Below are 26,529 nucleotides of genomic sequence, written 5' to 3' on the forward strand. Positions count from 1 at the left end.
CTGTCTGGAAGCAAATTTGTGCATGTATTGGATTTGAACCTCTATAACTACTATTAATAATTTGTACAAGTTAGCTAAAGGCAAATCAGTGCCAGAAAGGCACAGAGAGAAGGCATGTTGAGCTGGCATTGGTTTCATTTGATTTTTTAAAAAAAATCCTTTTTCTTCAATCTTCATCTACTATTCATTACCCTATCGCTTAATATGAGATGCATTGTACTTATGGGGCTGAATGGGCAGGTGATTGGACTATGGATCAAGCGGTCCAAATTCGAACCTGACTAAGTCCATTGCAATTTTTCAAGAAAATTTACTGATTGCTCCATTCAACCAAGGTGTAACAAGTACCGGTTTTGTTGGGGGAAAGTGTCTCTGCGATAATACTAGCATCCTGAATCCTATTTAGAGTAATGCATCATTGGTGTCTTACTTCATTCTTACCCAAACTGGAATAAGCTCCAACTCTCATGAGTCTTAGTTACCAAGTTATGGTCATGGGTTTTTTATTCTATGACCTCAATCTGTTCTCACACAAATCATAAGGCCTCATTCCACATACACACTGGTTACACATTACCCATCATTGGACCTCCTTTGGCCACATGTCCCCATTTTGATTCGTGGCAATATAAAGCTTCAAATAATATTTAACTCAAATTTAAAGTTGCAGTCATCTTGTGGATGATTGCTTCTTGCCAGAACGTCTTATAAAAACTGTTTAAAGCAGTTCTTTCTATAGGGCCTCATTGTGCGTTTGAATGACACAGACCTCATTTAAGGCCGAATACACGTATATGTGTGTGTGTGTGTGTGAGAGAGAGAGATAGATAGATAGATAGATAGATAGATAGAGAGAGAGAGAGAGAGAGAGAGAGAGAGAGAGAGAGAGAGAGTTTCTGTGAAGGATACCGTACTGTTGTAAATAATAGTATATTTGACCACGATTCGTAATCATGGAAATTCGCAAAATGATTTTATGTACATTAGTAACTACATAATATTTTGATTGACAGCCCTCGTTTTCATTTTCAGGTGAGTCAAGGGTCGGAGGTCATTTTGATCAGTCAAAGTACGGATTACAATAACAGTATTGCATTCGACGATGATCACGACGACGACGACGATGATGAACCTGACGACGATGACCAGAAAGATGATGACGGGGCTTTTGCTGGTCTCCTCGTACCTCGCACACACGGTTTATGGCCAGGGACAAACTTTTAATCCGGTGGACTTTGTGTGAGGCTTTTGATTTATCTTCATACCGACGTGCACTTATTTACACGTCTCATAACCCAATTCCTTTTGGGCCCATTGTTGTAATGGAAATCTCAAAACAAAACAAAAAGACTCAAAATCTTGAACATTACAACACTGTTAAACTAGGCCCAAAAGTGGGTTCGTATGTCAGACCTGCATAAATGTACACGTCGATTCATGCCTAGCTCTTTGTCTCTGCATTCATCTAACTGTGTAATACTGCAGCACTCTGAAAAAAAAAACACAATTTAAAAATCCCTTCAATTGTCAATCGATTAAAATGACTCTCATCTTGTCCAAAATTCTCAAACTTGGATGTTCATTGAGGTCCCAGGTTTGAGGGTCTTTAACAAGAGTAGTGTAATTTCTGCTCAACAGTAAGACATGATACTCTTTTACCGTATAGTCTATCCATCCATTCAATTGTGTTGTATACATTCTAAATCGATTTATATATGTATTTCTCACTTTGTCAATCAATCACATTATCTGTCTTTAGTCTCTGAAAAAAAGGAAAAATTCCACAAGTTGGTGATTAGAAGACTATCTATCTATCTAACTATCTATCTATCTATCTATCTATCTATCTATCTATCTATCTATCTATCTATCTATCTATTTATTGATTTAGCTATCTATCTATCTATCTATCTATCTATCTATCTATCTATCTATCTGCTTATTAATCAAGCTATCTATTTATCTATCTATTTATCTATCTATCTATCTATTTTCTATTAACTTATGAAGTTAACTATCTATCTATTTATCAATCCATCCATCTACTATCTATCTATCTATCTATCTATTCATCTACCTGTCTGTCTGTCTGTCTGTCTATCTATCAATCTATTTGTTTATCTATCTATATATCTATCTATATATTTATCACTTTATATATCTGCTATTTATACGTCTGTCTGTCTATCCACTCATATATGTAGTTATCTATCTGCCTCGATATAAATCCGTCTTTCTATCTACCTATCTACTGTCTATTCGTTCATCTGTTTATCTATCTATCTATCTTTCTGTCTCTATAGCTATCTATTTCAATCTATCTTTCCACCTTTCATCTGTTTATCTATCTATCTATCTTTCTGTCTCTATAGCTATCTATTTCAATCTATCTTTCCACCTATCTATTTAACCACAAGTTATTCCTCCAGTCAGCATGTAAGTTATCCATCTATTCATCCCATAAAATGTATCTATCTACAAATTCAGCAATTTACTTATCAATCTATAATATTGTTTGATTAAGGTTGGGTGGCCGAGTTGTTAATTTCAATATGTGTGACCCAGAAGATCACGGGTTCTAACCCCGTTTCAGGCACTTTGGTTTGGTTTTGTTTTTTGTCAATTTTTTTTCTTTTTCTTTTTCTTTTTTTTTTTTCTATTTTTTGTTTTGTTTTGTCATGGGCAAGATTATAAACCCCTATTTCGCTCACTTCGGACAACCTGTGTGATTTTTGTTCACATCAGAAGTTTAGTTGATGTATTATTTATATTCTTTCATAGAATGCCTTGGCGACGACATCGTTAGCTCTCGATGCCGTACGGAAGGATGTCCTTAAAAAGCAAAAAAAAAAAAAAAAAAAAAAAAAAAAAAAAAAAAAAAAAACCAAACAAAAACAACAACTTATGATCAAAACTTGGGTAGAGCACGAGGTTCTATCAATGGACTATGTGGTGCATCAACGACATCAGATGGCTGGTTGACAAGGTCCATTCCATGTCATCTTTAATTAAATTTCGTCAGATTTCAGAATGCCCAGTAACCCATTTAATTCAGAAAAGTAAGTGGAGCAGGCACTTATGTTGATAACAACAAGAAATGAAGTGAGTAGGAAAGTGCCAGAAGACAATAGAGAATAAAAATTTCGCGGCGGCGGCGATGGGAGCTCGAACCCGCGACCTTACTCGTACGACAACTCCGCCTGGTCGTGTATAGCTCATGCGGTAGAGTCACGATCTCCCCGGCCAGGCGGAGTTGTCGGACCAATAAGGTCACGGGTTCGAGTCCCCATCGCCGCCGCGAAATTTTTATTCTCTTTTGTCTGCTGGCACTTTCCCACTCACTTCATTTCTTGTTGTTATCAACCCCTTTAACTTTAATGCTGTGCGAAAATAATGGCGCGACCTTTGGACCCGATCCTGTTCTCCCGCTCACCAAACGCCACCTTCGCAGAGTAACTAAAAAATTAGAATCAGGGGATGTTACTCATACATTATTATTACATTCGCTTAGTATAAATGAGTTGTTCCCCTTAGATCAAACTGTGACAACTTCGAACATTTTAAGAAATTATTCTTTCACTTCATTACAATCAACTTAGACTTAACCATATTCTTAAAAAAAGAAATTATAACACCCTCTTTCTAGTTTGTTCCTAGAAAGAGGTTATTATTATATATATATATATATATATATATATATATATATATATATATATATATATATATATATATATATATATATATATATATATATATATATATATATATATATATATATATATATATAACCTGACGTGCACATATATGCAGGTCTGACATCCGAACCAACTTATGGGCCCATTTTAACATTGTTGTAATGGACAAGGTTTTGCATCATTTTTAAAGATTTTTATTACAACAATGAGCCCATAAGGAATTGGCCTGCAAAAAAAAAAATGCACGTCGATCTAACCGATTGCTGATCTGGATAGTACGCGAACAACTTCTTCTTCTTCTTCTTCGTTCCTCTGATGGACATCTATGGCTGCAGTCCGATATCTGCTATGAAGTCTGCGGTCCGCTTTAGGTCCCCAGCCTCACCATAGAGCTTTGTGTTGAGTGTTGTAGGGGTGACCCAGTGGTTCGAACGTTGCACGTTGTATAATGGGCAATCCATAAGCACATATAAAGTGGTTTCATGGTCGGTTCTACATGGGCAATAAGGGGTTGTTCCAATACCTAGCTTTGTAAACATATGTCCTCTTAGTCTATAATGTCCTGTTCGGAGGCGGAATAGGGTGACTTGGCTACTTCGCTGAATGGCATGGATTGGATCCTGCTTGATGTGTTCCAGGTGTGTGTCATTCCTTTCTTTGTCTATTTTTAGCTTTATTATTTTCTTTTGCTGATGGTAAAACAGGAAAAATTGTGCTGCAGTGGATTCCAAGTCATGTAGGTATATATGGAAATGAAATTGCCGATCAACTGGCCAAAGAAGGAGCCCAAAAGGAACAACCGAAGTCGTCAATGACTTACCATCAGCGAACAACTAATTTACGGCGTTCTACACATTTCATTCAGTTTCACCATTTTCTATTCTTAATTTAATTCTAGAGATGAGATTAAGTTGTTATAATACGATTAATACGATTTTTAACGGAATCCGATAACTTACACACCTCGAGGAAATACCTCGTATCAATATAATTCGTTCTCGGTCAAAAATCGTACGCTATCAATTCAATCTTCACCATTCAAATCACCTCAACCAGAGTTTTTGTTATTAAAAAATAACTATTTGACACCCATGATATTCTACCATTTCTTTTAAATAAGAATGTGAAATTGAATGTAAGCTTCAAATTAATATACGAAAACAGATAAAATGGACGTTTATCAACAAAACAGGATGAATGCTTATTCATCTTAACAACGCAACTACCACAATATCTCATTCGTCTGTAGTATTTCATTCACCCTGTTTTGCTGATAAAGGGGAAGCCCGAAAAGTCTATTTTATCTGTTTTCGTCTATTACATTGAAGCTTACATTCAATTTCACATTGTTAATTATTTCTCCGACCATCGAGCAGCAACATTTACATTACCCTCTCCATTGCAGCCTCCCTAACCCACCAATTCTTGAGGGAACCCTGTCGCCCAATTATGCCCTTTACAATGTTGAAAAATTACACCAGGGTAAAGTTCGAGGTCCTGCATCCTTTGCATCCCTAAATGGTAAGTACATTCCCCCCTTTTGGAGCTTTAGAGCTCAAGGATACACAATTTCCCAAAATACAGTAACAGTAGTAACAATCGTCTATCACCATTCTGGCAGGACATTATACTTTTCAAAAGATTCGAATTGGACGCATTAAGAAAAATCTGAGCTTTTATATATCGCAATATGTGGTCAGTGCGACAATGTGGTCTAGTGGTATCTGACACTCGCCTTCGGATCGGAAAGTCCTGAGTTCGAGTCACGCTCTGAGCGGCGAATTGTTCACAGAATAGGCTATTTACTCACATGATCTCCCCGTACTTGGGTGTAAAATGAGTATTTGGCCGTTAACAGCGTTATCTCCGTCGAAAACAAATATGTCTCGTCCTACATCTTAAGTGTTAATGTTGGCCAGGGACTCCTTGTAAAGCGCTTTGGGCTCAAGCTCAAGTTTCGCCAGAGCGAAATTCGAACTAGAGAACAACAGGACCCAATGCGAATGTTATATTACAAGACCAGAAACCGGCACCTCGGGTTCTATAGCAGATAGTAACAATGGTTTCAATTGTCGGATGTCGCGTCCTCCCAGCAACGAGCAGTTTGATTCTAAACAACAACGAGCAGTTGATTCTAAACAACAACAAAATCGGTACTTTTTATTTTTCATGCTGGCTAGAACTTTTTCACTTGTCATATGATCAGAATGATTAAAAGTTTTTAAAATGATCAGATTTATAATGTTTTTCTCATCTGGTTAACTTTTATGCTCGTCTGAGAAGTATTTCATAAGGGCGCCCGCCATTGTTCCGATAATTTAGAACTAGTTACTAAGTTACCTGCGTCATTACGAGGGAAGTGACGTCACGGCTTTTGAAGACCATTATATATCACTATCACCTCTCTGTCAAGTGATTATACTTTTCAATCGACGTGCACTTATTTGCAGGTCTGATAACTCAATTCCTTATGGGCTCATTGTTGTAATGGAAATCTCAAAAATAAAAAAAAATTGACGCAAAATAGTGTCCATTACAACAATGGTAAACTAGGCTCATAAGTGGATTCGGATGTCAGACCTGCATATATGTACACATCGTTTTCAATAGATCCGAAATATGCATAATTGCTCGATTAATACAGAGTATTTGAGGGAAGGGAAGGGCATAAATAGATATCTCTCGTTTGTTTGTTTGTTGTTTTAAATGTTTATTTGGTAGCCATACTATACCGAGGAATGGCCTGACAAATACCTACCCACAACTGTGCCTCCTCCCCCCCCCCCTTCCCCCAGACTGAAAAATAGTTTTTAAAAATATGGTTAAAATGTACGTCATTTGATAGATTTCCTTCTTTCTCCCACACTTTCGAAAAATAATCATCGAACAGGTGAGTTTAATGTCAAGATATATTATATAAGGATATTTTTTAAATAGCGTGCGGAATTTTGAAATCTATCAACTTCTGATGTACATTTTACCATATTATTTGTTTAATAATTGTCAATCTAGGTTGGGGGGGGGGGAGCATTTTTGGGCTGGTTTTAATCACCCCGACTGGTCTTAGTCACCACATGTCACGGTACCTGTTTGCACGTGATTTGTGCCAAATAGTTCCTGAATATTTGGCATATTGGGCTTGTTTTTGTCACCCCAACAACTGGTTTTAGTAGGCAACACATTTCATGGTACCTGTCTGCACGTGATTTGTGCCAAATAGTTCCTGAATATGGCATTGTCTAAGGACATAAAAATTGCTTTTTTCTCACCTCTGTCGTCACCAAGGCGGTTGTATGCATGTGTTTTTTCTCAAGACAAAAATAAAAGATGTCGAAGTGTGGAACCCTGAATTGCATAAGATATATTATGTGTTATCTAATATTATGCGATTTCACACTCTTTATTTTTGGAATATCTGACGTGTCCCCAACCGCTACACGAGCTTGCGAGTGCGCGTTGGGAACAAAGTTCGAATTCCAAAGCGCAAGAGTATAAGTGTAAGAAATCGTTTATTCTACCCGTCAATCGATTCCGATTTCGTTATCACTGAGTAAAAGACATTTTCTAAAATATTCAAATGATAGAGGCTAGAGGTCTAGCTACGTCTTTATTCAAAAATCTAATTTTAGTGTATTTAATGGTTGATAGTCTGACGTCACAAATTATTATTGATAATAATGTGAAATTGAATGTAAGCTTCAATTTAATTACAAAAACATATCAAATGAACGTTTCGGGTTTCCCCTTTATAAACAAAACAGGATGAATGAATATTTTGTTGATAAAGGGGAAACCCGAAACGTTCATTTGATATGTTTTTGTAATTAAATTGAAGCTTACATTCAATTTCACATTATTATCTACAGTGGCGGTTCTAGCCTATTTATAGTGGTCGGGCAAAGATGAGTCGGTCATATATATATATATATATATATATATATATATATATATATATATATATTTTTTTTTTTTTTTTTTTTCTTTTTTTTTTTTTTTTTGTTTTGTCTTGTTTGTTTGTTTGTTTGTTTTGTTCGCCTTAAAAAAAAAATTATTTCAACCACAAATAATCACATTCACAATGCAATGACAATACCAGTAGATTTTAATTATTCCAAACGTAATCAAAAATGAATCACGAAAGAGAATACAACAAAAAATTAAAGCGAAGAGACATAATGCGACAACACCTTCACAATACAAGTCCATCTCGTTCACTCGAAAAATTAAAGAGATGCTTTAATCCCTCAACTGCGAGATTAATATTTCTGTTACATTACTGGTTTTCAGTAGTACGTAGTAACTGTAAAGTTTTTATCGAGAAACAACAACAGCGATATGACTCGAGTTTCATTCAGAGCTCAAATTGCATAATTTTACTGCTCTCTTGGTGGTTAGAATGATTGTGCCGGTGGTGGTAGTGGTTGGAATAGTGGTAGCGGTGGTGGTGGTGGAGGAGGAGGAGGAGGAGGAGGAAGAGGAGACGGTGAGGGAGGATGTAATTATGGTAGTGGTTTTGATGGTGCTGTTGGTTAGAATGATAGTTGTGGAGACGATGACGGAAATTATATGATGATGTTGATATTGTTTTTATTTCTATTGTAGTACTTGATGTTAATGTTGTTGTTGTTGTTGTTGTTAATGATGATGATGATTATGATGACAACGACGATGTCGTCGACAATGATGATTACAATACGATATTACAAAGTTTATTCAATCTTAGGCTTTCGCCAATAAATCATAAAATTTGATGACAACATACATGAAAGTGGAAAAAAAATGATAAATGGAACCAAACAATAAACTGATACCATTAATAACCACACACAAAAAAACAAAAAAACAAAAAAAAAATCGTAATACCACCAATACGTACAATAATAATAAATAATAATAATAATAATAATAATATAATAATAATAATAATAATAATAATAATAATAATAATAATAATAATAATAATAATAATAATAATAATAATAATAATAATAACAAATGATAATAATAACAATAATAATACGAGTATTACCATCATCATTACTACCACCACCAACATAATTACGTTTCCAATCAGTTTTTCTCGTTTTTTTAAATTTGATACCTATAATAGACGAAAATTCCGGTGATTTTGTTAAAGGGTAGTTAAAATATCTACGATTTTATTAACCCTGAAAACTACGATTTTTATTTTCCTATTTCAAGTAGGCAGGTCTGCTATTAAGTATCAGTTCCATAGTCAAAAAAAAAAAAGACAAACAAAAACAAAGTTTATTTAATCTTAGGCTTTCGCCAATAATTCATACAATACAATTAAGACAAAATATTGCTACTAATCTCTCCTCATGCATTCGTTAGACGATAACAATAACGACCGTGTTATCTTTACTCCTTACCCAACCAACCCCTAGCTTCCCGCCTCTTCATCACGAACTATCTTATGTATGTATTAGCTTTAGGACGGGCAAGTACGGAATCTGCCCACCCTTCCTTTAAACGTATCTATTTCCTCTTAGAATTCAACTATCTCTTTTCTCAGAAGAGTATTTCTCGTATACTAATTCAATTGTTGAGAAAACCAAAATGGTGGTTGTATTTTATACATTTATTTAGTCGTGACCTTTGAATAAAAGTGTTTTGTTTTATTAGAGGAAATGCAATAGAAAATTACATTGTTTTGCAAAAATATTTAGTATGGCAATAAAAATACAGCGGTAATTACTTGAAGAATTTGAAGAAAAAAAAAAGAACAAATTAATTTGTTAAAAAAAAAAAAAAAAAAAATCAAATAAGAAAACAATTTAAATAAATGAGTTTTGAGAAGCACTAAAGAAAACGAGAAAAAAATAAATTTAAATGGTTAAACAAATATATAAAAACAACACAAGTTAATACTAAATTGATATATTAGTAAATTAATAAATTAAATTCAATACTGGAATCTTCCCAATGTCATTACATCAATGGTACCAGCACAAGTAAGGCAATAAATTAGAAAAAGTACGTTTGCCAAAATCTGCATTTAGTTTATAAGGTGGGCTCATTTGAATTAGCCCGACCTAGTACTAGAGAGGCCAGACAGCAAACTCGGAGTTCAGCGTCAGGCGACGTGACGATGGGATGACGATGTGGGCGGAGTGGAGTGGTTGGGGAGAGGGGGGGGGGGGGTTGATAAAAAAAAAGAACAGGAGCGTATCCTGGTTTATGTATTACGGGGTGCATGGTGATTCTCAATATATCAAAAATACACACAAATTGATTTCAGTACGAAGTATCAAGTTTAAGTAGTAACTTTTGAAATTATCTAATTTAAATTAGATTATTTCGGACCTGGTAATACAGCATATAACTTGAAAAAACAGGCTGGTATTTGCCCACCCTGCCCATTATTACCAGCCGTCCCTGATTATCTATTTCTTCGAGCTTCGAGCAGCAACATTTACATTCACAAATTATTAATGTAAACTTGATATCATTACGCGTTACTATTTAGGGAGAGGGGTGGAATATAATGCTATAACTCTAATCAATTGTTTATCTAACCCAGGTAACATATACGCCGTCACCAAAGATCGACTGGTTGTCAACGCAGCCTCCTGTCCACCAAAACTTGTGGCTAATTTAGCTCCCAACGGATGTAGTAAGTCCAATCTTTATAACAATAGGCTAGAAATAACGATACGTATTGAATTGTAAGCTTCAACGTATTAGACGAAGAAGACATAATGTACTGTGGGCGTTTCGAGTTTCCCCTTTATCAACAAAACAGGATGAATGAAACACTACAGACAAATGAGATAATGTGATTATGGCATTGTTAATTGTTAAGGTGAATGAATAATGGCGTTGTGAAGGTGAAAACATGAATAAATGTATAAATTCTATATATTAGTGCTTAGGCCACTGGGACCCCCCCTCCCCCCCCCCTTTGGGAGTTTATGCCACTATGTTTTTCAAATAATAGAACTTATTGGCCATACAAATTCCACTGTTACCGTAAAAATAAGTGTCATTTAAGAGAGTTATGGCTCTTTGAAAAAAGTGAGTTGTGTCCCTTTGCAAAAAAGAGACATTTCTTTCAAAGGCTCTGGAGACTACAATATTAATTCAAATATATGCAAATTGGGTATCAAACTGAAGTAAATTGAATATACTATCAAACTATGTGCACAAGCTTTCAATTTGTAAATATTATATAGATTCACAGAAAGTTGAAACAATTTGTCAGTAATCTCATGACGTGTCATATCTAAACTAAGCTATTTCAGTGTTTTACACAAACATTATTTTAAATATGGCCAAAAACAGCATGTTCATTAAAAATGTAGCACTGAAGAAAGCTATGGCCCAAGCCTCAACAACAACCTTCATATTTCTACGTCATAGGAAAAACTAAAAGTGTACGCAACCCTTAAATATTTCTCCACTTTGTGGGATGCCAAATTCATCATAATTTTCATTCTTTTTAAACATGGTATTGATGTCCAGTTGTCACATTTAAAAGTAAGTTGAAGGTGTGGTAAAAACAGTAGATATATCATGAAAAAAGACTAATTTGTTCACAACCCAAGTGAAGCATCATTACCGAAGACTTTTGAACGAAATCGCATTGTTTATATTATGAAGAATAATTGATACTCAAAAGGGATTCTTGATTCAAGATGCAGTAAGTACATAAAAACAATATCCTTATGTGTTTTGCAAACATGCTTTACTCCTTAACAGTTTGCACTGCTCACCAATTTATTACATATCCTCATCATCAGTAGCAAAATCCTCTTCGTCCTCTGAAGTGTCGTCAAGGAAATCACTGTCAAAGCTATCACTACCATCCTCGGCATATGTATCTTCGTCAGTACTGGTGCAGCTTTCTTCATACACAATTTCCTGCAACTCATCTGGAATGAAAGCATCTTTGAACCACTGTACTTCCAATTCATTTGCAGAATTTCTCTGCCAACCGTTATCCTCTGGTTTTGGAATGCTAGGATTCTGGCACACTGCATTCCTCCAAATGAGAGTTTGAAAGTTGGCTCTTGATATGTGCAGTGTCAATACTTGACTACAAGGAGGCATCTGACACAGATCAATTCCACCACTGCATGAGATGGTACCTTTCTTTCCTTTGAAACGCTGGCGAACTATGTCATACCTCACTTTGTTGACACTTGTGCATGAGGTTTTGCCATACAGCTTGCACACAAATGACTCTAACATGAGACAGTCATTACTCGAAACAGCTGCTGATGTTCCAAATCTGGAGAACAGAATTCTAAGATCTTCCTCTTTTTGAAGAAATTTTAGAGCTTTCAGCTTTCCTTGCCCAGCAAAGCAACTTGTTGTGTCACAGCCTGTGAATGCATGGACACCAAGTAATGCATCACACATCTGTTTAGACAAAGTCTTTGCTATCTGAGAGACATTGATTTGTCGCCTGTTGTTGCCACAGCCAGTATAAAAAATCAGGGTCTTTCCAATTGTCTCTGAGAATGAAAGGAGAAGTAAGAAGACATCCGTGTCTGGTGATCTGACAACAATTGTTTCACAGTTTGGTTGGCGGCAAGCATATTGACAGTGCAGTATAATTCGTGTGTCTGCCTCTTCCTGTGATGAGTAGAGATCTAGACAAGGTACAGCTGTGGTAAATTCATCCGTGTCACTGTAAAGTAAGGTGCATCTCTCTCTTCACAGACAAAGAAGATTTCCCTGTTTCTCTCAGTTTCTTTGCATATTCGTTACTTTCCCATTCCTTGAGGAGAAACCTGATAAGAGATCTTTTGTTATCAACGCAGCTGAGAAATGATTTCCAACGTCTGGGCACTGTTGTTGCAGATCCTCTTAACAAGTATGCATTATCTTCAGAAGATCCTCTCCTCAATCTCTCACAACCTTTGATTGAATCTTCTATGTAAGTATCAGTCACAAAGTGCACACAAGCTGCTTGTGGTAAGGAGGAAAATGTAAGTTTGGCTACTTCACCAAATGTATTTGGGATTGCTGACAGAGTTTGTAACAGTGCATTGCCATCAACAATGTAAACGGTGTTTGTTTGTTTTTTTGCATAATCCTCAAACATTAATGAATTGTCAGGCGTGAGCTTGTGCAACAGAGTTGCTTTGTTGGTCTTCAGAGGTAAACCATCTGATGAAGCCAGCGACCATGGAGTAGGTGTTAGAGGATATTGAAGAACTTTTTGAAGATCAACACTGTGCTCTTGGGACAAAACAAGAAGCTGGCCAAATAAATTTCTTTGTACCTTGATTTTGACCACGTTCATGTCTTTTTTCACTGTTACCACTTTCCTCAATGATGCAAATGTCTTGGTCTTGTTCCTTTCTAATGGCTTGTGAAATTCTACAGTCTTTTCCTTCAGTCTGTTTTCAACAAAACTTTCAAACAATCTTTTTCCTGTTTTTTCCACGGCTAGCAGGTCATCAGCAACATCCTCTTGCATTTTCATTCCTGAAGCTAGACTGACCAGACCATCTTCAACTTCAAAGGGATTGATAAATGCTGAAAATGCCTGGAGGATCTTTTGCACTCGCTTTTCACTTTGTCTTTTTTCTGCAAGGTTCAATTCTTTGTGGGTGTCTATATCTATACAGTTGTTGTTGCTGATCATTCTTTGGGTTGCTGATACATATTCTGCTCGATTGTGTCTTGTTACACTCCAACGGTAATAGCTTGGAAGACTCTTGCTGAACCCAACAATACCTCCTTTTGTCTTTGCATGTTTGTTTATTGTTTGTCCAATGGTCATATCAACTGCTATTCTTCCAGCAGGCGTCCTTGATCTGGAGACACTAAATCCATTATCTTGTAACATTTCTTCTGCCCCTGGGTGGGAATGAATCAGGTTGGCTAGTGACACAAAATATACACTGATATACTTGGCATAATTATGGTGATTCATGGTAAAAAGCAGTGGGCACAGTTCTTTTAAACAAGATATATGAAGAAGAAAGTTGTTTGTCTTTGTAGCTCGCAGAAACTGGAGGAGAAGCCAAACTCTGTCCATGTATTGGATCCAGTATTGTGCAGTTTTTCCGTACTTTCCTGAGCGGACACTCTCTTTGAAGGCTTCATACTGGGAAAATAACTCAGCATACACAGTTGACTGGAGAATTTTATTAGCTGTATGGCTTGAAATTCCTTCGGTGAATTCCTTTATGTAAGACATGAGGTCTTTACTGAGTTTTGAATCCGTGTCCTGCTCAAATTTTGCAAGCAGAAGCCTCTCTAGAGCCTCCAAAACAGACACATGCACTCATACAGCCCTGTTGTAGTTCTTTCCACTCATAACCCTATCCATAGAACCATGTGCACATAGCCCTGCTTCAGTCACAATTTCTTCAAAACCAGATCCACTTTGGAGCTTTCCCAGGGCACCAAGATATGAAATTATGGTGTGAAAGACACCCAGGTGAATAATGACTGTTTTGTAAAGCTGTGGGTTTTGCCAGACAATATCGTAAGCTTTCTTTGCTACAGCAAGGTCAAATGTTACAAATGTATATGTGTTATATGCCCATTAATCATGCCTGAATTGTGCTAGTACAAAATTCCTCTTGTTTATTTATCACTGAAAGGAAGCAAATACACTGTAATATATATTTTTTTCATATTATAGAGAAAATGGCTATCAAAGATTTAAAAACCCTATATAGCTTTGTAAAATATTTTATGATATGAGGCAAAAAATGAGAAATGACAATAAAATTCCACTATTTATTGCATTTGAAGAAATTTTAGGGTGATAAACAATCATTTTATTCACAAAAATGAGTTCACGAAAAATTGCACCCGATGACCTTTCAAGGGCCATAACTCCTGTAAATGATACTTGAAAAAACTGTAACACCCTGATTAATTTGTGTTATATGTCCCTGAAGCATGCCTGAATTGTGCTAGTGCAAAATTCCTCTTGTTTATTCATCCTGAAGGGAAACAAGTACACTGTAATAGACTTTTTTTTTTCAAATTATAGAGAAAATGGCTATCAAAGATTTAAAAACGCTATATGGCTTTGTAAAATATTTTATGACATGAGGCAAAAAATAATAAATGACAATAAAATTCCACTATTTATTGCATTTGAAGCAATTTTAGGGTGATAAACAATCATTTTATGCACAAAAATGAGTTCACGAAAAATTGCACCCGATGACCTTTCAAGGGCCATAACTCCTGTAAATGATACTTGAAAAAACTGTAACACCCTGATTAATTTGTGTTATATGTCCCTGAAGCATGCCTGAATTGTGCTAGTGCAAAATCCCTCTTGTTTATTCATCCTGAAGGGAAACAAGTACACTGTAATAGATTTTTTTTTCAAATTATAGAGAAAATGGCTATCAAAGATTTAAAAACGCTATATGGCTTTGTAAAATATTTTATGATATGAGGCAAAAAATGAGAAATTACAATAAAATTCCATTATTGATTGTATGTGAAACAATTTTAAGGTGATAAACAACCATTTTATGCACAAAAACGATTTCACAAAAAATTGCACCTAATGACCTTTCAAGGGCCGTAACTCTCGTAAATGACACTTGAAAAAACGGTAACACCCGGATTAATACTCAAGATATATTGCTGTTTCAGAAAAACCATGTGGCGAAAACTCCCCCAGGGGGGGGGGAGGGTTTCGCCCACTGGCCCATGCACTATATGTAGATATTATTAGCTAATTATCTTTTCCCCTTTGCTGACCAGAGACGCATGCACAATGCGGCCAGCTGACCAGTATTCGAGTGAACAAAGATGGAAATCTCCTGGTGTTAGACGCATATCGTGGGCTCTTCTCTGTCAACCCCAACACAGGTAAGACGGGTTAAATATGCGCATTTATATTTACAGTGCAGTCCTGATAATTCGAATTGGGTGGGAAAAGCAAATGACTTCTATTTATCAGAATTCGATTTGTCTCCAAACAAGGGAAATAACTAAACCTGACTCCAGGTATCAGGGTTATATTACTGTTGTAATATTGTTGTACCCTTGTTGTACACGTATGCTTTGGCCCTGGTCAAGCCGTGCCCTGGCCCTAACACTTACAAGCTACACAATAGCACAGAGTAGTAGTTAACACTGCATGCTGTGTATGCCCTCTACTTCTAGATCTAGAGCCATCGATCAATAAAGAAAGACAGCACAGAAGAGAAAGAGAAACGCGTGGAGTGGGGTGTGGCCTATGATTGTTCGTGCCGTGTATTGGTCAGCTTGTGGTTATCACTGTTTGTTAGATATATTTATAACCAACCCCCTTTGTTAGCCAGCGGCCAGCAGACCACAAGTTAGTCTTAGTGATGAGAGCGCGAGAAGGAGAGAGGGATGACGCGAGACAGCTGGTCAATTTGGAGAAAGAAGAGAGAGGGCGGGTGGGACGGAGAGGGAACAACACGCCATTACATGCCTCAGGGGTCTAGTTATGTATTATTATTATTATTAGTCAGCTCAGTCATTAAAACGCGTGGGAGGGTGGATACGGAGAACAGGCAGTTGGTTATGACCTTCCAGAGTTTTTTTTTTTTAGTGATGGGCAAGCACTTGCACTTCGAATAAAGAGAATAACGACTGGTCGAATTCAAATTAACCATGAATATTTTATATAGAAAAAGAAGAAAATAATTCATTACATCGTATTTTCTTCGATTTAAAAGAAATTCGGTTAATCAGATTTCGAATTATCTGGACTGGACTGTATTTTGAGTATTTTTTACGGTTTCATTATACTCAGTCCATAACCAATGCGGATGCAGCCGGCTCACTCCTGAAACCCTTTGACAAAAATAAAAAGTAATAAACAAAAATGAATATAACAGCACCCAAAAAGAACAAAATACCAAACACGGAACGTTTCGGGCTCAAAACCCTTCTTCAGCCAACACAAATAAAAAAACAAAAAGACATAAATACATTATCAAATTCCAGATAGATGACAGAGATATCTCTATTTGATATTAACATCAACCTCCCAAACATCACCTCCACGGTTACCTAATTGATTTATTGCAAAGGAGCTGTTTCACAATTGGAGGGTTGTGGTTGACGACAGTAAAGAACCTCATGAGTGACTCTCTCTCTCTCTCTCTCTCTCTCTCTCTCTCTCTCTCTCTCTCTCTCTCTCTCTCTCTATCTATCTATCTATCTATCTATCTATCTCTCCCTCTCTCTCTCTCTCCCTCCCTCCCTCCCTCTCTCTCTCTCTCTCTCTCTCTTTCTCTCTCTCTCTCTATCTATCTATCTATCTTTAGATAGATCTATCTATCTCTCATCTATCTATCTATCTCTCTCTCATCTATCTATCTATCTATCTATCTCTCTCATCTATCTATCTATCTCTCTCATCTATCTATCTATCTCTCTCTGATCTATCTATCTATCTATCTATCTATCTATCTATCTATCTATCTATCTATCTATCTCTCATTTTACTATCTATTTGTCTATCTATATATCTATCTCTCTGTCTATCTATCTATCTATCTATCTATATATCTATCTCTCATCTATCTATCTATTTATCTATTTATCTATCTATCTATCTATCTATCTATCTATCTATCTCTCATCTATCTATCTATATATCTATCCATCTATCTCTCTATCTATCTATCAATCTATCTATCTATCTCTCACCTATATATCTATCTATCTCTCTCAATCTATCTTATTTATCTCTCATCTATATATCTCTCATCTATCTATCTATATCTCATCTATATATCTATTTATCTATATATCTATCTATCTATCTATCTATCTAGCTATCTCTCATCTATTTATCTTATCTATATATCTATCTCTCATCTATCTATCTATCTATCTATCTATCTATCTATCTATCTATCTATCTATCTATCTATCAATCTATATATACATATATATATACATATATATATATATATATAATATATAAAATATATATATATATATATATATATATATATATATATATAATATTAACATCAACGTTCCTAAACATAACCACTTTGGCTTTGAGATCGAATAAAAACAAATTCTTGATCTTGTCTGACTCGCTGTCCGTACTTAAGGGGATCTCAAATTTGTATTGCACCGATCCAAGAATCTCAAGTATCTTGGAAGGTGCAAATAAATTATTTATTTAAAAAAATGAAAGTTTGTTTTCTCTGTGTACCTAGTCATGTGGGTATCCAGGGGAACGAAGAAGCGGATCAACTGGCAAAAGAGGCGGTGAGCCAAGAATTACAAGAGGGCAGTAAAATCCCACACGCGGATTTAAAGATTAATATTAAAAAACACGTCCGAAAGGAATGGGAACGATCCTGGAGTCGAGACGTACATAACAAATTAAAACAAATTAAAACTGACCTCGGCCCCAGACCCAACTCAGGGCTAAAAAGAAGAGAGGAGGTCAAAATAACTCGACTCCGGATCGGTCATACTGCCCTCACTCACCGTTTCCTTCTGGAGAGGGATGCAGAAGATGTAACTGTGACCTCACAGTTCAGCACATTTTAATTGAATGTACAGATGTAGAACAGATAAGGTCACAACATTATGAAAACAGGGATTTGAAGTCTCAGTTCCAGTCGGTCGATCCGCTTACAATTTTAAAGTATCTGCAGGAATGTGAACTCCTGCAGAAATTGTAAATAAATATTTTTTACATAATAAACATGTAACTATTATGATTTTATAAAGATTCTATTACCACAGTACGCGTTTTGAGCAGCTACCGCCTCTCAAGGCCGATAAAAATTGATAAAAGACAGAAACGGGCGCTTAAATGACCTAAATAGTGTCGAAAGCGCCGTTAAACACATAAAAAAAAAAAAAAAAAAAAAAAAAACATAACCACCACGCTTACCTCCTCGTTTTATTCCAAAGGAGCCGTGAACGTATTGTACAGTTCTAGAGCACCCGTTGGAGGCCGATTACCCAAATACCTCAATGGAATGGTGGTGGCCGACGACGGTACGATCCTCATCAGTGACTCCAGTGACAAGTTTGATGCCGCCAACGACATCTACATCATCATGGAAGGGAGACCCAGTGGAAGGTGAGCTTTAAAAAAAAAACGTGAAAATTTGAGCTTTTTTTATAGATAGTATGCGTTTCGCTATGGAGCTCACAACATTGTCATCCGGAATTATAACGGACCAACCCCACAAAACTTTGTGTAACCATGATTGTTTATAGTCAGGTTAATACAGTTTAGTGAGAATTACTTATAAACGCGGATGGCAAAAAAAACAACAAAACAACAAAGAACTGAGTGACTATATGGAGCGATATATCCACTAAATGTAATCAAAGCGCTTTGCAATGGGTCTCAACCTAACAGCAATAGTAAACCCTTAGGACGAGACATGACCCCCCACAAAGTTGTGATGGGAAAAGGAACTTGGGATACCACATTTGAAACGCTTGTTGTGAATCGTGGGTGGTGCGATTTGCAGGGCGTAACCCTCGCAACTAGGCGCAGGGTGCCATATCAGTTAGGTCTCAGGTTAAATTCTCATCACCGCGAATATTTTATTCTATATTGTCCTCTTGCAGTTCTCTACCCTACTCAATTCATCTTCTTGTCATTAATGATGCGAGTTACAGCTATAGTCTCTTTGCAATCTGTCCATAGAATCTTGGCGTTCAACCCAAACACCAATAGAATGGCGGAGGTTACAAAGAACATCTTCGTCTACCCCAACGGTTTGGAATTGTCTGCCGATGGAACCCAGCTGCTTGTGTCTGAAACAGGTCGGGCCAGGATTCTCAGGTAGGTTTGAAGTGGTTGCAGCGATTGCAATTGGAAAGCTGCAAAGGTCTATCTAAGAACTCCCTGTCTGCAGTAAAGATCAGTGGACATTTTCAAAATCTTTCTTCTTTAAATAAAACCTCAAAATTATTGTTTACTGGATAGTGCCTTTTTTGTTTAAATCCTTTCTCATTAGGAGTTTTTAGTTTTTAATATCTTCATTACATTTTTAAATATTGGGTCATTTCACAATTGACAAGTTTTTCCATCTCATTTTTTACTTTTACGATTTCAGCATGAGTCTGGCCAATGACACTTTTATGCAGATGAAACCGTTCGCCAATAATCTTCCAGGAATGCCTCAGAACATTCGGAGATCGACCCGAGGAACTTTCTGGGTCAGCTTGGCCAACGTGAGGCATGCAGCTATTCGTAACTCTATGGACATGTACTCAAAAAATCGTGCTGCTAGGCTGAATACTGTCAGAGTGAGTAGACAATCTGTACACATGTCTGTCTGTCTGTGTTTGTCTGTCTGTGTTTCTCTATCATTGTATGATTATTTTCATGCAGTGGCTTTGGTAACTGAAATAATCATTGCTCATGGCCTTTAGTAGCTCGCGGCTTTTAAATGTGCTTTATGCTTGTGCACGACTATTGATGCTATGCGTTGAATTAAAAAGAACTCATAACATCCGCCAGCCGAATATAACGCACCAACACACTTAACAACGTGTAACCTTAAACGACTATTGTTTGAATAATACAATTTAGTGAGAACTACTCATAAAAATGGCTGGCTAAAAACAACGACAAAGAGCTGACTGACGTCAGTTCCGTCCTGTCTATATGATTATATTATTTTTCTATATTCATGACAATATTTACGCTTTTTTTCACTAATCAACTATGTCAAAAGTTCAAGTAACATTGCCCCCCCCCCTCCATTTCAAGAAAGTTCCTGGACACGTCATCAAAAGTTACTATCCCCGACATGGCTTGGTGCTTGAGATGGACTCAATGGGAAAGATCTTGGGAAGTCTCCACGATCCTACAGGTAGGCCTTTACCCCTATGTCCATCCACTCGGATGAGGGTTGTGTTAATCATATGCAATTTACATCTAACCTCAAACGGCAATCTTAGCAAACTGTTAGGACCCACTCTTGTGGACTTCTTGCATGCGTCTAGTATTTTTTCCCTACAGTTTCGGAAAGCAAACGCTTCTAACGATACTAGTGCAAAAAAGTTACATGATACCAAGACCTTGTGTGAAGTAGACTAAGAAACTATATTGATAAAGGTAGAAATTGAATTTTAAAAATTTTGTTTTAAAAAGTCTATCCTCACCCCATCCCAACAACTACAGAATAATGGGGAGTAAGTTGGGATTCAAATATCTTTTTAAAAATCAAAGCGGTATCGATAACCTAATAATAATTCTTGGCAACGAGATTACTTAATCAACCGTCAAAATACTGCTTGATGACGTTAACGCTTGATTATTCCTTTATGTTTTCAAACGCAGAGCTGCAAAAAAATAAAAGGAGAATATTTGGACATTCGGATCCTGCCTTCCTTGCCATAAAGCCTTGAGTGTGTCGCCTTTGCCATGCATTGTTTAATCAAATCATATAATTCCTTGCTAATATATAATATCAATGTACAATTCCAGCTGGTAGGTAAGAGACAATCCAACATATCAGTATCAGTCAATGTAAACAAACTGATGTGTTGATTTTTCATAAATTGGTGAGATCTAAAATTGAGACTGGAGATATCAATAATTGTTATAAAGTTTTTTAATTAATCACCGCCCTTTCTAGTAGTCTGTTTTTACAATGAACTCAGTCGAACACGTTTGACCCCAATAATAAATGAAATCCCTTTGGGAGCGTTCACATATTACGTCAGCAGCTAGGGGGGGAGGGGGGTCTACCAAATGTTGACATGTGTTGACATGGGGGAGGGGGGGGGGGTCAGACCCAAGATGATGTCATCAAAACATAGACAAATTAAGCCTATTTCAAAGTTTGTTCCTTTCAAAACAGCTAAAGATAAATTGCTATGATGAGTATTGCCCATCTCTCAAGAAACAAGATGGGAAAGGGGTATCACTTCTCAAAAGGCGAACTTGCCCTAAATGTTCATTGTATCACTCCTCGATCACAGCAATGAAAGACCATTCACGAAAATGCGGCATACAAGAAGAACAGCAAATGGGAGAAAATGATGACGATGAAGATGAAATTGATGATACTATTTATAGTACATTGCCAGAGGTCCAAGGCAGAAACATTTTTGAATCAATTAATTTTATGTTTGGAAATTGAAACAGAAATTCATTCCACTAAAAGACTAATATGCTATAAAATAATTTGCCTCCTATACTATTTTAAATTACACTTTCTGATTTTTTTAAAATAGCACCTGTACCAAGTAGCCTAATTTAAATAATGTTTGTTAGATTTTATCTTTGCAAATTTAAATTTTATGTCCCCATTGTATCGTAAAACATAAATTATCAACAGTTTCTGAAATTAATAAAATGTCTGAATGTGTTTTATCAAACGTTGATAATCAATGTTTATGGTTTGAAAAACGAATAATAAATATTGTGAAATTAAAGTTATCTTTTAGTTTTTATTAAATTAGATGACGTCATCATCTGTAGGGGGAGGGGGGGGGGTCAGGTCAATGATGACAAGTGATGACTTGGGGGAAGGGGGGGGGTCTAAAAAGGGCAAATTTTTGATGACGTAATATGTGAACGCTCCCTTTGCTCTATTTTATCATTCACATTAATCTACAGCTGACCCAATTCCCCTTTGAAGATCGAATGTTACTGTAGACATGAAATATCTCTGCCAACCTTTCTCCTAAATTAAGTCTTCTACAGAGTAAATTAAGTCTTCTACAGAGTAAATTAAGTCTTCTACAGAGTAAATTAAGTCTTCTACAGAGTAAATTAAGTCTTCTACAGATCGGCACCGCGCCCCTTTGCTCCCCCCCCCCCTCCCTGCCCCGTGCTCAATGTTACATGAAAAGGTGTAAGTTAAATAACATGTCAAGCTTTGAGCGGTTCAAGGTCAAGTCTTTGGTGCTGTATAAATATTTTCACACATTACTTAGGTATAAAATGAGCACTTGGTCGCAACAGCTTTGTTTTTCCAAAAAGAAAATTATGACAACTCTTAAAAGACTGCATGTCTCTTCCATTGCTTTGGGTTTGAACATCTTTAAAGCGCTTTGATCATATTTATTGGGTATTGTTCATAATCATTTTAAAAATGAATTACTCATCAAGGAGACGACGAAATTGAAAATAGAAATTTAGCTTTTTGTTAGTGGTCAATCAAGTTCAATATTCTGACCCCGCGTTTTTTTAAAAAGAATATTTCAAAATTTTTCAAAGAAAATGAGGAATAATGCAGAAGAAAATAAGTAAACTTTTAAAAAATGTTGCAAAAATTGTGTAGGGTTCCAAATATGTTGTACCACACCTAACAACTAACTCTACATGTAATAAAATATCCCCGCGGAATTACACAATTTCAAACTCACAATCACAATTATGCAAAATTATGGGACAAAAAAATTGCAAATTTTCCCAGGAATTATGCTGATTTGGAAATAGGCACAACGTTTGTCTACTCTAGATCTAGACTAGATTAATATCTTGTTCTTTAATTTTTATAACATGTTTAATGAATCAGCTAAGCCAGGAAAGAATAGCCTACACTAGGTGAGAATAATAATTGAAGTCTATCCAAACGCTAAGAACTCACCTTGGTTAGCAATAGTAGTCTGTTATGCACATTTCGGGAAAAAAAAACAGAATTAAAGAGTTTGTCAAAAATTTCCAAAACGGTTGCAATGCAAATCAGAAAATTTTCCCAAATTTTGTGGCCGCAGGCTGTGCAAAAAGCCACCGGGCCAGAATAGTGGTTATTAAAATTGATTTGAATTATCATTGTCATTGTCGTGTGGGCCTATAGCATTTTCCCCCCAAATCTATCGACACAGGCCGGGTGATGAATTCAATCTCTGAGACAATGGAACAAGAAGGTCTTTTGTACATCGGATCTCCAGACTCCAACTTCTTGGGACGCATTGTACTTCCCCAAGGAGATGGAAGAGTGGTCACAGTGGACAGCGTGCTTCAGGTAATAAATGATAGTTGTAGTAGTAGAATGTAATTGTAGTAGTAGTAGTAGTAGTAGTGGTAGTAGTAGTAGTAGTAGTAGTAGTAGTTATAGTAGTAGTAGTAGTAGTAGTAGTTATAGTAGTAGTAGTAGTAGTAGTAGTAGTAGTAGTAGTAGTAGTAGTAGTAGCAGCAGTTGCAGCAGCAGCAGCAGCAGCAGCAGCAGTAGTAGTAGTAGTAGTAGTAGTAGTAGTAGTAGTAGTAGTAGGTGTTGTAGTAGTAGTAGTAGTAGTAGTAGTAGTAGTAGTAGTAGTAACAGTAGCAGAAGTAGTAGGAACAGTAGCAGTTATAGCAGTAGTAGTCGTAGTAGCAGCAGTATTAGTAAGCAGTAGTGATTGTAGTAATAGTAGTAGTAGTAGTGGTAGCAGCAGCAGCAGCAGTAATAGTAGTAGTAGTAATAGTAGTAGTAGTAGTAGTAGTAGTAGTAGTAGTAGTAGTAGTAGTAGGAGGAGGAGGAGGAGGAGGAGGAGGAGGAGGAGGAAGAGGAGAGGAGGAGGAGCAGTAGTTGTAGTAGCACTAGTAGTAGTGCTAGTTGCTTATCGTGTTTATTGTAATTGCTGTTGTTGCTACAACGTCTATATAGATGTATTGGTAGCCACCGCCCTTTCTCCACTTTCAACACCTCCTACTCTTCTTCGACCTCCTCTTTCTCGTCCTCTTCGGAGTCATCGTCGTCCTCCTCGTCCTGCTCCCCTTCTTTTTCTTCTTCTTCCTCTTCTTCTTCTTCTTGAGTCCATGGTTTTGTGACGTAAACAACATGTTTTTCCTTTTAATCTTATGTAAAAGAATGTAAAATTGCTATTTTCTTACTCTCTTTAATCCAACTAAAAAAATCGTAGACTCTACGCAGCCGCTGCCAAATTACTGATGCCAATATGGCCCAAGCAAAACAGATTCTAATAGAGTATCTTGCAAAGCAAGCAGGTCAAGGTCAGGGACAAGGGCAAGGAACATCACAGGGTCAAGACAGTCAAACCGGAACTCAAACCGGAGGTCAAGCTGGAAGTCAAACCGGAGGCCAAGCTGCACCTGCTGCAAGTGGCACTCCTCTTTGAGTGTTTGTTTGTTTGTTTGTTATTGTATTCTGTGAGTGAGAGCAGTTACTATTATATTGTGTCAGAAGAAAGATTGTATCATCGTTTTCCAACATTCCACAAAGCGCATTTATTATCTATTTAAAACATTCGTTTTTACAATTCCCAATGTTAACTATATTACGCGTCAGCACATCACCAAACCATCATAAATAAAAGTTACAGACATGTAATGAACTCAATTTTCGTTGTATGAATTGAATTATGTTTTTAAAAAAACTCTATCCCATTCATTCTCCTTTATACTATTTCTCTCTCTATCCCTTTCGTTACCGTTCACTCTTTTTTTTTTCTCTGTTTATTAAACATTCTATCTATCTATCTATCGATCTATCTATCTGTCTATATAACCATCTATCTATCTATCTATCTATCTATCTATCTATCTATCTATCTATCTATCTATCTATCTATCTATTTATATGCAGATGTCAGTAAAACTTGCTTCTTCTCGCATCTATATTTCTTTCTCTCATGAATTAATAAAAATCAAACAAACAACAGCCGTGGTTGTGGTCGGTCATTTTGTGTTAACTTGTTATTTTCTGTTAGTGTTCTGTGGACCATTCTGCCGTACTCTGGAAAAAGCCAGAAAGTGTAAAAGATTCCATTAAGAGTAGGAAAAAAATAATAACTCAATGTCTCAACGGAGTCACGGGTGCAGTCGAGATTTATTTCTGACCAGCGTCCTATCCAAAGGATACCAAGCAATTGTTATTGTCCGTTTCACGCTATAGAAACCGAGATAAACTCCGGCTCCATGAGCCGAATGGCTCTGAAGGACTACTTTTTTTTTCAATGTCTCTACCGGTGTTGCTGGGGAAAGAAAATGATCTGAATAAGTGTGTATGAAAGGTGTCAGACAAAGCAAGAAAGAAATATACGAGAAAAAGAAAACATCCCAAAAAATCAGTCGACCTCGACAGTGCCTGCCTCCTTAGTTTCTTAATTTGAGAAAGAAATAGAAGCAAGAAGATAGAAAAGGATTGATGGGTGGGATCGGACAGTAAGAGAACAAATTATATCAGATTAATCAACTCTTGAACGGGCATCTTTAGAATGGTTGAATGTGGCATTTGTGTACCATGGTCTCAAAACATTATGCGATGTGGACATTACAAGAATTAATGGGGTTTTTTTTAACTCAAAAGGGCAGAATATATGAGATCTCAATTATTTTATTTTTGTTTTACTGTTAATTGTAATTTCAAAATTCAGCATATAAATCGTCCCGACTCACTACCGTATTGAGAGTTGGTGGAATACATTTGAAATGAGAGGAGGATAAAATACTATAAACAATTGAATACAATCACAGATTTATTCCAAATCTTTGATTGCTATATATAGTATTTCATGGTAATCGATACCCATTAAATACATGATGGATTTTTCTCCATTCCTCGTTACCCGGACTGGAATATCATATTTATTTGTTTGAATTGTTTGAGTAAGGAAAACTGAAGGGGGTGGGGGGGGGGGTGTATGAAAAGATAAGCGGCGAATGAGAACGGCGGGCTGGGCAAATTGAAAATCTACGGTTGCAGTAATTGATTGATTGAATTGATGATTATGTATCGATTATTGGGGTTCGATATCACCGTGCCTTCATTGCTAGGAGAAACCTGAGGATGTGATTAATTTGGTGTTATGCTCCAAAAGAATTAATTAATTATTCCTGGGTCTGATTTGGCTTATTTATTTCCTCTTTCTGGATTGTTTTTGGTTGAAATTTATCTAGATGAATGAATGGAGTGTTTACTTTTCTAGAATGTTGTTTGGTTTATTTGTGCTA

At 36.4% G+C, this 26,529-nt stretch overlaps 1 protein-coding gene across 5 annotated transcripts in view; it reads left to right on the forward strand.

The window, feature by feature from the left end:
- Positions 1 to 25,237, forward strand: part of LOC144967470 (adipocyte plasma membrane-associated protein-like) — a 75,454-nt gene extending 50,217 nt beyond the window's left edge. For all 5 annotated transcript variants that reach the window (XM_078904757.1, XM_078904756.1, XM_078904758.1 and 2 more), the window contains exons 2-11: positions 1,033 to 1,239; positions 5,101 to 5,216; positions 10,240 to 10,332; positions 15,411 to 15,518; positions 18,570 to 18,741; positions 19,321 to 19,458; positions 19,733 to 19,925; positions 20,392 to 20,494; positions 23,463 to 23,602; positions 24,480 to 25,237. In XM_078904757.1, the coding sequence (XP_078760883.1) occupies positions 1,103 to 1,239; positions 5,101 to 5,216; positions 10,240 to 10,332; positions 15,411 to 15,518; positions 18,570 to 18,741; positions 19,321 to 19,458; positions 19,733 to 19,925; positions 20,392 to 20,494; positions 23,463 to 23,602; positions 24,480 to 24,695 (1,416 nt within the window). In that variant the 5' untranslated portion in view covers positions 1,033 to 1,102 and the 3' untranslated portion in view covers positions 24,696 to 25,237. The remainder of the gene's footprint in view (positions 1 to 1,032; positions 1,240 to 5,100; positions 5,217 to 10,239; positions 10,333 to 15,410; positions 15,519 to 18,569; positions 18,742 to 19,320; positions 19,459 to 19,732; positions 19,926 to 20,391; positions 20,495 to 23,462; positions 23,603 to 24,479) is intronic.
- The last annotated feature ends 1,292 nt before the right edge of the window (positions 25,238 to 26,529 follow it).

This window comes from Berghia stephanieae, chromosome 3 (assembly GCF_034508935.2).
Source record: "Berghia stephanieae isolate SIO BIC M18660-M18661 chromosome 3, UCSD_Bste_1.3, whole genome shotgun sequence".
Lineage (NCBI taxonomy): Eukaryota > Metazoa > Mollusca > Gastropoda > Nudibranchia > Aeolidiidae > Berghia > Berghia stephanieae.